At 45.8% G+C, this 13368-nt stretch overlaps 1 protein-coding gene across 5 annotated transcripts in view; it reads right to left on the reverse strand.

Moving 5' to 3' along the window:
- The window catches only part of FGFR2 (fibroblast growth factor receptor 2), a 102787-nt gene that overhangs the window by 34292 nt on the left and 55127 nt on the right, over positions 1-13368 (reverse strand). For 3 of the 5 annotated variants that reach the window (XM_055345946.1, XM_055345948.1, XM_055345949.1), the window contains 2 exons: positions 4333-4523; positions 1681-1825 (listed from right to left, as the gene is read on the reverse strand). In XM_055345946.1, coding sequence (XP_055201921.1) covers positions 1681-1825; positions 4333-4523 — 336 coding nt within the window. Of the gene's footprint in view, positions 1-1680; positions 1826-3065; positions 3214-4332; positions 4524-13368 lie in introns of all 5 variants that reach the window. The other 2 variants (XM_055345945.1, XM_055345947.1) reach the window with 1 other exon arrangement.

Genomic DNA, 13368 nt, shown 5'->3' on the forward strand with positions numbered 1-13368 from the left:
AAAAAGGACTGTCTTCCGTGGTGGTCTCTGATGCAAACCAAACTAAAAATTCTTAAATATAAATAATGCCCACTTTTCCATCGGAAGAGATGGTACCTCACTCTTACTTGGGTAAGCTCTTCCAGAGGAAGATGTGACAGGGTGATTTACCCCACATGAACACACTTCCATATGAAATGAAATAAATATTCCTCTAGTAGGCTGGTCCAGAAAGGTTTCAAATTTCTTAATACAGTCCAGCCTATTATCCAACTAAATAAACAAATGCATTTGATTTAAAGACCAAATCGTCTTTAATATAGAATCATTGTGTCCGTACCACGGAAAGTTTGTAACATTCCTTAATCAATGACCATTTAAGATTTGTGTTTTTGGTTATACTGATGTCACTATAACTTTTCTCTTAAAGAAAAAATAGAAATGGTATTACATGTGAGTAGCCATAAAATTACTTAAGGTAGCATGCTCTTAGATCAACTTCCAATAATATCTGCTCCCTCCTCAGTCCTCAATGGTCATCAAGCTACAAGCAGTGTATTTCTAAACAATATTTTCCCCGAACTGCATCCTTAGTTGCTAGTACTGTCAGGCAAATTGGTTAAGAAGGGCCAATGAGGCACCTGCAGAATGCAGTACTGCAAGTAAAAAGCAAGCTCAACGTAAGAGGCATCTCATTGTCTCAAAGCAAATATTCACAGAGCAGACTCACGACAAAAGGAAAAATGGATGCGATGGTATTATTTAAAGCTTATACATTTTAATCGGAAAAACACTTGCAAGATAGTCAAAACTCCTAGCAGCACAGCACAAAATGAAATGATCAATTTCTTTTTACTAGATATAAAATAAGCATGCAGGTAGACACTGTAATCTAAAAAAAATCAGGAATTAATAACTGGAGTGGAACATCATGAGCTAGCAAACCAGTCTAATGCAGTTTCACAAAGGAAATGACAGAGACAGACGCATCAAAGTAGAACGTGATTATCAGGAAGTTCGACCAGGACAGAGATGTCAGTTAAAGATTCAGACAGGCAGCAGTATTTAGGCAACAGGGCTTTGCTGACGATTTCCCCACAGGGCGGAAATAACATCAAGCCCAAGATGGCAAGAGCATGCTTTGCAGGAAAGGGGTCCGTTTTATTGCGACATGCGGCAAGCCACCGATTCCCGAGGTAGGTAACACACTGCTTCTGTACGCCCTACATGCAGAGGGGCTTCTCCCCTGGTACCTCAACATACATCCATCTATTTACATAGCATTAAAAAGAGAAAAGTGGAACAAAGTAATAAAAGTACATATGGGATTTTAATGAAATGGAATTCGAAATGAGAAAAAAAAATTACTTTGAATTTTACAAAGTAATTTCAACTTCTTCCTTAAGAGAAACACGATGGGCGAATTTATACATCATCGACTCAGTGACTCAGTAAAAATATAAGATCCCTTTGGGTTTTCGGGATGAAATTTCACTTGATCATAAACGTTGAGTGTGGGATCTCATTGTAAGTGAATTTCCAAAGGCAACTTTCTTATCCCCGGGGGATAATTTCCAACATTTTTAAAAATCTTTATGCCAGGATAAAAGGGGCCATTTCTGAGAACAGAAGCCGTGTTAATTTTATAGCAATCAACCAAGAAAAGGGAAAAAAACCATGGAGAGAAAGAGCAGTATATACCTGGAAGAACTGTCAACCATGCAGAGTGAAAGGATATCCCAATAGAATTACCCGCCAAGCACGTATATTCCCCAGCATCCTCAAAAGTTACATTCCGAATATAGAGAACCTCAATCTCTTTGTCCGTGGTATTAACACCGGCGGCCTAGAAAACAGGGAAGCAAGAGAAAAGGCTAGACAACACAGGGATGATCGTGGAGGGGGCCGTGGAACCATGAGGCATCGCACCGGGGGCTCCGGCAGGTGCTGGCCACCAGAAGATTCCGATCGCAGCCCGTCCACAAAGCCCACAACCGAGAGACACTGAGCGACACTGAGCAGCTCGCCTCCACAGGCCCGTCACCACACCGGCTTCACCACCTAGACATGCATGCAATCAGACGCATGGAAAAATCGACCCACAGAGATCCGTTCTCTTGGCCTTTGTTTTGCTTTGGATTTGGATTTGGGGGTGGTTTTCCAAAAGTATGGCACCCAAAGCCCCAGCTGGGTTCTGGTCCTGTTGGCTGCAGACTCCCACCTTGGGGGGGAAAAAAAAGGACGGTTCTGTCTGAATTACTGGGTTATAAAGCAAAGCCCTGGAGACACGCCCCAGCAGACACCTGCACATCCTTCCAGCCCTGTGGGAGCCAACCAGGGTGGAATATTGTGTCAGCCAGCAGACTGATTTTCACTCCCGTGTAACCATTTTGACTCACGTTGCATGAAAGAAAACAGAAGTATGATCATGGTAGCAAAGAAATTGGGTTTGTTTGTTTGTTTCCTTCTATAGAAACATTTGAACATGAGTGGTGACAAACTAAGAACGCCAACCTGTTGCCTTCAATAGTGTTCATGTTCATTAAATGGATTGTGTTCCAATTTGGAGATTGCAAGGTCAAGGACAGTATCTTCTATGCCTCAATTATGCAATCAAGGAAAAAATATGGTTGGAAAAATTACATAGTGCCAATATTTCTCTACCAATTTGGGGGCAGAAGAAAGTATTCGATCAGAATTCTGCTAATATGCAAATGTCCCAAATTCAACAGGCATCCCTGTGTGCGTTTAAAATGCTGATGATGTGCAGTAATGAAGGGGAATGTGCAGCCCAAACAAGATAAACCAGAAGGAACCACTTAAAAACTGGGTGGGGGAGGGGTGGAGTGTAATCTTTAGAAAAAATCTGAGCAAGCACTTTGAACATCGTGGGCATTTTTCCATGGCTGCTGGCATCACACCAGCCGCATCACCGAAGAGAGATTATTACAAATATACCAAGGCCACAGAGTCATCCTATAAGCTGCCTGCCGTCTCCCAAAGCACCAAGTCTTTTCAGCTTCTATATCCAGCCTTCTTTAAAAAAAAAAAAAAAGAAAAAAAAAAACAACACAAAACATTGTTACCTTGCTGTTTTGGCAGGACAGTGAGCCAGGCAGACTGGTTGGCCTGCCCTATATAATTGGAGACCTTACATATATACTCCCCAGCATCCTCCTCAGTCACATTGAACAGAGCCAGCACTTCTGCATTGGAACTATTTATTCCCGAGTGCTGGAACAGACACAGGAGAACAATATAACGGCCAACCAGGAAGGACTTTGCACTGCCTAGGGTCCCACCACCAACATACCACAAAAAAAACAAAAACAAAAACAAAAACATCCTCCATTAGGTCTAAACAGCTGCCTTCAAGGGTTGTGGGTTTCGATAGAACAAAATATGCCAACTGATGGCAATGGAAGTGACCCAGTGGAGAGGGATGGAACGGTGTACTCAATACCTAGCAAGCTGGTCCTCTTTTTCCAGCTCTTTTGATCATCGGCATTCTCAGCTGAGAAGAATACCTCATTGGTTGAGAGTTTTTAGTGGAGCTGCCTATGGTTTTACTGGAAGACGGTTCTTTTAAAGGACGTTCTCCACGAGCACCTAGATGCAGCAGACGTGGCAGGCAGTGGCTAAGAAGAGGCTGTACGGACTTAGCTGCTGCTTGCTCTCACCGTCCTGAAGAGCAAGACAGATCTAAAAATTAAAGAGGCCGATGTGATCACCAAGGCCCCTCTTAAATGGGAATTTGCAAGGAACCAAATAAGAAATACCAGGAGAAAGAAAGTTTCCTTGTTCAACATTTCACCGGTGCAAGAACATTTTCTTCAAGTTTATCGTCTAAGCCACATGTGAGTCCATTTCAAAGGCTAAAAGATTTCTTTTAAAAGTAAAATGTAAATCATTTCTGACCGGTGGCTGCTCCAGTTTGAGCCTGACATTGGATGAAGGCGACATCGGCCTAACAGTAGACACTGGTACCGTGCCTCAAGTTTGCAGAGGTCTCCCAGTGCATGCCATCCGGTGGACTCTGCACAGCCGCCCCGTAGGGGGGAACGGCATCACAATCCCCACTTTTATGGATGGGCCACTAAGTCTGCATGTCTTGCCGGACAGTTGAATTATCCTGACCCCCACTTTAATAGCCCCTCCACCACCCCAGAGCTCCCTGCTGCAATTTTAACCAGTGAGCCCAATAATCCGCTAATTCCCTAACACACTCCCTCCTGGCCGGTCCAAGAAAGAGAATCATCTTCTCACAGATCCGACAGGAAATCAAAGAACCTGTCCCCAGGTCCACAGCGGAGACCCCAGGCGTGGGTCTCTTCAGATTCAGAAAGTCCTCACCTTGAGAACCTTGAGGTACGGCAGCCCGTCAGGCCCGTATTTGCTCCCGTTCTTTTCTACGTGTTTGATCCACTGAATGTGGGGCTGCGCATCGCTGTAAACTTTGCAGACAAACTCCACGTCGCCTCCGACCACGGTGGAGGCGTTTGCCGGCAGCCCAGCTTGGAGGATGGGCCGGTGTGGCGATCGCTCTGGGGAAGAGAGGGAGGGAAGGGGGGAGACGAATAAATAAGTTGTGTTGTCCAGAAGGCTGCTCGTGAACATAAGCCAAAAAGGCCTCAAGTCTGCTGGCTGACTCCTTTGAAATAACACTGCGGCCCAATGCATAACAAAACCGACTTCAAAGGAGACTGCTGGAGCGCGACCCTTGTAAAAAAGAATACTTATTTAGAAAACAGAGAGAAGAACTTCTGATATCTCAAGTTATTGGTTGTCTGTGGCCACCTACCGAACAAGGGGAAAGATGTTATTTTGACGATCGAGAAGACAAATGGCAGGGGAAAGGGGGCCCCTTTATTTGTCCCACGTGGCATAACATCAGAGACTCCCATTGACCATGAGCGTAACATGGAGGGCAGGGGACAAGATTTAGGGCACTCTGAACACCACGATGGCTCCCATACACGGTGTCTCCAGAAATATCTCTAAGCTGCTAGGAGAAGACCTCCGTTTCTTGCTTTGAAAAGAAAAACTGAAAGATGGAGCTCAAGGTTATGAACAGCCTGACTTCAACAAGTGGATTCATCTCCTTACTATGGAATTCATTCTTTTTATTCATCATTCACCCATTCATCTCCTTGATACATATTATGTGTTACCATCTGCCAAATGCTAGATGCACAAATAGACAATCCTTATTTGGATGTGGCACTGAAAGAAACACAACCAGACACCAATTCCCCAATCCTGGTGGTGCTCTAGGCCATGTTCAAGGAAGCCCCATAGAGGGTATGCTAGCAATGACTTCCCACCCTTGCTTGCCTTGCCTCTCTCTCTCTCTCTAGGCAAAAAGTTCTCAACAAACGACACCTCTTGTCTTACACCTAAAAAAAGTTCCTCTCTGGTTTAGAGGTGGTCTCTACAAAAATCCTGTAGAGGCAGCCACGTCAAGGGACGTGAGAAACCGCACACCAGAGTCCTCAAGAATCTGCTAACAGACCAGCCTGCTGCGTGATCCTGTCCACAAAGGCACTAGAATCACAAGCCAACTGCCATCTTCCCATGTGGCAGTTGGGTCAAGAGCCACACATAACCAGTCAGCCAGCCACCCACCAATGTATCATCCCATCCCCACGTACCTGCATGTACAAGCCAGCCTCCCTATCTATCTCCCCACCCTGCAGATCCCACTGCCTTTAACCTCCACCTTAAAAAATGACCTAAGGAAAGAAGATCTCAGCCAACCCAACACTCCAAGGATGCCTCCACCCTGTACCTGAGTATCCCCATGCACTGGGCTGGAAAACAGCAGATTAGAATGATAGATATCTAAACCCTTCTATATTTGGGCTTTTCAGATTAAAATATCATTTAGTGGAATTTGTTGGACACAAGCCAAACCATGTGCAAATTGATATTATTGCAAAAGCCTGTTGGTCTTTAAAAACTTGAAAGAGAAAGAAAGAAAAGAAAGAAAAGAAAGAAAAGAAAAGAAAAGAAAAGAAAAAAGAAAAGAAAAAAAAGAAAAGCAAGCAAGCTAGTGGGTTACCCTTAGCACCTTTCCTTCCAGAACTTCCCATCACTTTACAGACATCTACACTTTCACATTAAAAAGATAAAGATTTCAGAGCCTCCAGAGAAGTCATTCATTTGCCCGACATTACCCTGTAGGCTGAGCAGAGAACCCAGAAGTCCTACTTTTGTGGGCAGAAAATCTCAAAGCTAGGATCCCTTCGAACATCACCAGAAAGCCTCTCACCCTTCGGCTGACGCGCCATCCCTGAGATGGGCCACAGTGACGCTCCTGGTCTGGTCTGGCAGCCAGCTGGATGCCCCGGGGACCCGGCTTGCAGCTGGCAGGGACAGGTCCAGTTTAATCCTGGCTAGCCCCATCCACGTGAGAAGAACAGAGTTAAGTCCACACACAAACTATCCTCACCAGGCCTCTTCCCAAGAGACTCAGTTGGGGTGGGGGGGTGGGGGGGTGCGGAGAATCTGTCCTCTGGGCTGGATGCTGCCGGCCAAGCTCACAAAATAACACTCCTTTATACACACCTCGTACTGAGGTGGTTTACGCTTTCCCATAGAAAAGTGAATTTTCAGTATCAATTCCTTCTCTGGCTCGGTTCTCCAGTTTTGTGTGTGCGAGTTGGTGTGTTTTAAGATAAATATTTACAGTGGACCTCAGCATTTATTCTTAGAAACAAAGGTACTATAAAATCTTAAATGTCATAAGCCAGATCAACTGAATTTCAAACCAAGTTCTCCTTCTTAAACATACTTGTTTCCAATAAATCGTTTCACAAGCAAACATTGTGCATGTAATACCAAATAATGATGCCCTGGGAACAATGAGTGCTTTCATACCGCCGACATCTCTGGCCTGCGCCAGCCTGCAGCAGGGAACATAGTCACTGGGGCAACACTGGCAGGACCCACTACAGAGCTGCAGCCTTGTTTTACTTGTGGTCAGCGTGCTGCTACGTTCCAGTTATTAAGTTAGGCCATTGCTATCCCGACTATCCCCCCCGCCCCCCCCAAAAAAAGGCCCCTGCAATGGTTTCATGTTATTGCATTTGCAAATTACAGCTTCCCAAATGTTACCGCTCGCAGTCCTGAATGTACCCTTTCAAATTTTCTCACCTTATACAAAATAACCTCTTAGCCACCCCCCACCCTCCCTCCGCCCTTTCTCACTTTTGGTACAAAAACTGCAAGTCGGATTGCTCTGTAATCGAAACCTTACACCGTCTTCCAAAAACTTATTACAGCTGCCTTCGGTATAAAATGAAACCTTAGAGAATGTTATTTAAAATGTTTTTAAAAAGTCAGTAGGCCTCATGTTTCGTTTCTCCACATCAGGCTCTGATTTCCTTTGCAACCTTATTCTCTGCCCTTAAACAAGTCAGAGACCAGGCCCCAAACATTTTGGAAAGGGTCCCGGGATGCCAGCATCTGCAGAGCACAGTGTGCCTCTTCTCAAATCCTTGGGCGATCAAGCTCCCCTGGGGTCGGCCAGACCCGAAAGAACAGTGATCAGCAGTAAGGGGATGACGGAACTTAGAAGTCCTGAACCCCTGGGGTGAGAGCAGGGTGCAGGCGGCAGCTCCTGCACGGGGGTGGGACCTCCGTGGCCAGCTCCCCAGGGGCCCCTGGGAAACAGCAGGAACAGGGTGGTGATGATGGGCGACCCCCACTCCCACCCCAACAGCCAACGTGCTCCCCCTGGAACATGCCCAGACCCTGGGCAGAGCAAACCCCTCAGGTTCCCAATGCGCCGGGCAACAAACTGATATAAAAAGAAGAGGCCGATGAATTATCTCTGGATTATGAAATAAAACTCCGAGCTGGCCCATCTCTCGGCCATCTTCATGATACCAAAAATCACAGCTTCTCCACCAGGAAGCCTTGACAGTTTCAGGCAAGGTTCTCCTACGGCATGTTTAACTCTCAGATCTGATAGAAAACAGATTTTTCTCTTTCCAGGGGCCGGGAAATAAATGTATGGAAAGCAGAAAAGCTGACAAGCAGCTCAACCCCTGCGAACTTACTGGAGTTTCAAAACACACACTGTGAGCGAAGCAGGTTGCAGGAGGACAGTGCCTGCACACCTTTAAAAGAGCGACACTCAGGCCCCTGCACGAATTCCAACTCGAGACAGAAGGGAAAGAAGCCCAGAGGGTGCGGTTGCTGCCGATGGGGCAAGTTGGCTGCCCTGCTGGAATGAGGTTCCACCGAATCGATGCGTAGTAAACACAGACTGAAGTGCTTTAAAAAACACATTCTCTCCCCTGAGATTTCTCTCTCTCTCTCTCTCTCTCTCTCTCTCTCTCTCTCTCTGTGTGTGTGTGTGTGTGTGTGTGTGTGTCCCTTTTGTCAAGAGCTCCAAGCAAGTCCACTTTCTGAAAGCAGAAGGCCCAGCTGCTACGAGTCTAAATTTCAGGACTGACCCTCTCAAGTCCTGCCCTGAAGCTGGGAGCCACAAACAGAAAAAAGCAGGCACAAAGCAGCCTGCTTCGTTCCAAGAGGTAATTATTGAGCAAGAGAAAAATACCTGAGTGACAAAGAATAAATCTTTGTTAATTGACCACTGAAACTTTATAACATGCCAGTCCTCCTCTGGACATAATAATATGCTTGGCTCATAAGAGATCTACAACTTTTGCTCTGACATAGCAAAGGCCATAAAAAACGTCCGTGGAGCAGAGAGGCCTCATGTCTACAGGCTCAGTAAATACGCATCCCGGGGATCAGAAGGAGACCGGGTTCTTAAATTACACCTATAAATTAATCAAGCCCAGAGTTGCTGGTTTCCCAGCACACATTGGTCTCCTGAGCATTTCTCCCCAAAAGTTCAGCAGAGCTGGCCACAAAGAACCATTTCAAAGCCGTTCTCTCAGCAGCCAAACACCAAGAGACTTGAATCACACTGAGTGCCCAGTATTGATCTGGAAAGAGCACGTCTCCTGCTCTGGGGCACCCATTCATTTAAGGAGTGCAGAGAACCTTGTCTGCCCTGTCCTTAAATTGAAATCAAAATTTAATTACCCTTCCTCTAAAATGGCAGTTTCTTAGCAACTCCGAGGCACTGAATAGGGAAAGAACGTTCTACGATTTGGAGGACAAGTGAAAACAACGGAGAAATCTTTTTCTAAAAGAATTCCCGGCCTAGCTTGTTTTCTAAAGAGTAGGTAGTGGTTGCTTTTGTTGCATAAAAACGCACTAAACCAGTTAGCAAGAGGCGATCAAAGCCCTCTGAAGTCTGAGGAGCCCAATAACCTGCCAAAGACCTCACACTAATTACAATTAGTAGAATGAGTTCATTGCCTTGTCAAGACTCTACCTAATGCACTCAACACAGACAGGAGAGATCTAGTTGGGTTCTGAGTTTTGTTTCCCCTAAACTTCCTCCAGCCTCTAGAAACTAGCACAAAAGGAGGTCAGAATTAAAAATGATCAGTGGGAAAAGGTAAGGTCTGGATGCAAGACAAGAGGAAGTAGCACACTTTTAGAGAGTCCAAGTAGCTGGTAGCTGATATTCTGGGCCTGTCACCTTCTAGAACAGATGGGAGTGGCCTGGGATACTGAGCACCCAGAATAACTTTAAAAAAAAAAAAAAGGAAAAAGGAAAAATGCCTTTTTGCAGAGGGTCACTGGTTTGTTGCTCTTTCTCTGTCCTAAGCTTTGCTGAGCCTCATTTTCCTCCTGCCTGGACATTTGACTCTGAAAGTCTCGCGGAACTGGGCTGGGTGGGGATCCAGCTTCCCCCAAAACATACACATTTTTCCTATAGAGAGAGCAACGCCTGCAGACCGAGCCGGTTTGGGGAAAGCCAAAGTGTCTTCCCTCCAGCGCTGAAGTCCCTCAGTGACTTATGGAGGCTGCACCATGTGAAATGCTAGAAGCAAAACACCACTAATTCCTTTGTGCTTGCTCGATGAGGTGGAGAGCGGAGTGAAGTGCTGGCCGAGGCTGGGCGGCCTGGGAAGACCAAAGCAGGTGTAGGCAAAGTGCCTTCCCTAATTAATGTCATAGACTGTATTATGTGGCTGGGGCCTGAGTGGCTTCTACCAGCTGGGTGTCAATTTAGGTCTTCTTGGGCAAATTACAGCAGCAGGGCTGTGTGTTATTTACACCCCAAATGTTTACCATACCCTGAACTCTGTGCCTTCAAAAGTTCAACCAGAACCGAAGACTCTGAGGTGACCACAAAGTTATGTCAAAGTTTAGATTCAAAAGTGCCTTTCCTTTAGTTCAAATAAGATGTGGCTTTGGGGCGATGGAAAGTTCTGGGGATAGACGGTGGTGATCGTCGTATAACCACGTGAATGTATTTAATGCCACTAAACTACACCTTCAAAATCGACTGAAATGGTACATCTTGTTATATATACTTTGCCACTTTTTTTTTTTTTTTTTTTTTTTTTAAGGGGAGAAAAGGCAAAGGTGACTCTATCACAGAATGAACAAGATCTATTTCCAGGGTCACGGAAAACCTGCCTCCTCAATTAGTCACGTGTATTTATCTTGTCGCATTTACCGAGAGCTTTCCTCCGTTCTGACACAAAGACTCGGCACAAAGTCCCTCCCTGTCTTGGGCCTGGGCCTGGCTTCCACGCTGATGTAAAACTCAAACGTCAATCTCCCCAGGCGCGCTCCGACGGCGCTGGGGTAAACACAGCTGAGAGCGGTCACGCTGGGAGCCGCAGCACAAGGCCTCAGCACCCCGCCACTTGCCACGGGGGGTGCAACATCCTTCAGGAATGTACGATTATCAGCTGGTGTCTGCAGAACTGGGTTGCCTCCATGGGAAGAGCATGCTGGAAGTGTTTTTTTAAAGTCCCGGAATTAAACATACCTTTCTGCTAGACTCCAAATCAGAATACTTTCTCTCAAATGATTTGCAAAGAAGCTAAAAACCAAATCACTGGGGAGCCCCCAAAGACAGCACGACTGAAAATGAAGCTCTTCAGGTTGAAAATGTTTCACTGACATCAGAAGGATCCAGTTATCCACCTCTAGAAATCCATCCCAGAAAAATAGTCACCCAGGTGGCCAACAAATAGGTGTGCACAAAGCCTGCCATGGTAGCCTCGCTTTTGTTTTTTAAAGATACTACTTATTTATTTGAGAGAGAGAAGGTGCACACAAGCAGAGGAGCGGTGGAGGGAGACAGAGAAGCGGACTCCCTGCTGTGCAGGGAGCTCAAAGCAGAGCTGGATCCCACTTCCCTGGGATCATGACTGAAGCTGAAGGTGGACACCTAACCGACTGAGCCACCCAGGGACCTGGCCTCTTTTGTAACTGGCCAACAACCTGGGCACCCACCCAGGGGGGATGTGATTAAATAAATTATACTATCTCCATGACCAAAGAGCATATGGGTCACGAATAAGAATGAAATCATCAACATGTACAGGCATGGAAAGAGGTCTACAAGAATAATGTTCACAAGTTAATCACCTTCCACCATGAAAACGCCTTCCTTCTAGAGGAAGTCTAGAAAAATCTATCACACTAATCTCTTAGATGCTTTATTTTGCTCCCCAGGGTGGTTCAAGCAGAAGTAAAAGCTTTCAGCCATCTGGGCAAACAAGAAATGCCTCCCCATTAGTACAAACTACATGAGAAGTCAAACGGTAAAACCTCATTTGTTTTCTTAGATGCAAACTCAGTGAAAATAGAAGTGGTTCTTGATACTCCTCGCTGTAAGCATCACCTAAAGAAGAAGCTTCCAAATCGTCACCCAGCTCACGAAAGGCTCTGCCTGCTTCTCACTGTCTGACCCTGCTGGGATGCCTCAAGCCACCCAGCCCACTCCCTACTGAACATTCAGTGATGGTTTCATACCCAGAACGGTTTTCTTTTTGTTGGCCAAAATGTAATTGCAAAGGACTGAATCCTTTACTTTTTAGCCCCAGTCCAGAGTACCCAAAAATAATGAGGACTCCCTTAGGGGCACCTGGGTGGCTTAGTCGGTTAAGTGTCCAATCTTGGTTTCAGCTAAGGTCATGATCTCAGGGTCAGAAGGTTGAGCCCCGTTTTTGGCTCTGTGCTGGGCATGGAGCCTGCTTAAGATTCTCTCTCCCTCTGCCCCTCCACTTGCCCCCGCAACCTGCTCAAGCTCTCTCTCGCTCTCAAAAAAAAAAAAAAAAGGACTTGACTTCTTTTTTCAAAGAAAGCACAACTGCCAAATGATCCTTCCAGATACTATCCAGTGCCTGTCTTACAAAATATCACCTTCAACCTGATATGAGGGGAAATATGTCTGGGGCACAATCTGACCTGTTGATCTATACACTTATTTGGGATGGAAAGGATTCCTACAGGAATCCTTATGTGAGAGAATCCTCTAAGGGGGAGGCTCTGAGGGAGAGAGAGAAAACATAGTTCTATCAAGATCCAGAAATCTCGGGACACCTGGGTGGCTCAACGGTTAAGCATCTGCCTTCAGCTCAGGGGATGATTCCTAGAGTTTCCGGATCGAGTCCCACATCAGGCTCCCTGCATAGAGCCTGCCTCTCCCTCTGCCTATGTCTCTGCCTCTGTGTGTGTGTGTCTCAGGAATAAATACATTAAAATCTCAAAAAAAAAAAAAAAAAAAAAAAAAAGATCCTGAAATCTCCATCCCTATCTATCATCATCTCACTGTGGCAGTATTAGGGTCTTCTGTGCCATGACATGAGTAGAGTCCCTGTCTCAGTCAACTGCCTGCCAGCCCTTAGGCCAACTACAGGCTGCTTCATAGACCAAGGGCTCATCAGAGCAACAGAGTTAACATGGATAGTCCCTTCTAGAGTACTCTGCTCAAGCCAATGAGGTTCTCACCTCCTCACCTCTCTCTTCTCAGAAAGAGAAACAAGAAATCATCCCATTACAATCCCAGTGCCCAGCCATCTCTTCCCCACCTCCTCCTGCAGTTGATGTCACGAATGGTGGAAGGATGTTGACAGAACTCCAGAAGCTCCCTTTCCTAATCAAGCCTGCTCCCTAGGTTGGGAGCACATTCTTCTTACAATACTAGGTCATTCTGCCTCCCGGGTCCTTGATGTGAAAATATATCGAACACGAAGTCAGGGCACACAGCAGTGGGCTGTTCTGAGGGAGGAGGAGTCCATAAAGGCACTCTGGTTGGAGTATCCTTGAAAAGAGAAAGAAAATCTCACGGCATTTCTATATTCACATTTTAAGGAAAGTTGACATAATACTTCCCAACCGGGGTCCTCTGGCTTATAAAGGTGACTGGAAATTGAAGCTGTATTAACTGTTTAGAGAGAAGCTCTGAAGAGGACTTGCTTCAGGAGTCACCAGATTAAGAACCACGAGCTCTAAAAAATACGTCACGCATTAGTGGCACCTGCGTGGCTCAGTCGGTTA

This window comes from Nyctereutes procyonoides, unplaced genomic scaffold (genome assembly GCF_905146905.1).
Source record: "Nyctereutes procyonoides isolate TBG_1078 unplaced genomic scaffold, NYPRO_anot_genome, whole genome shotgun sequence".
NCBI classification, from domain to species: Eukaryota; Metazoa; Chordata; class Mammalia; order Carnivora; family Canidae; genus Nyctereutes; species Nyctereutes procyonoides.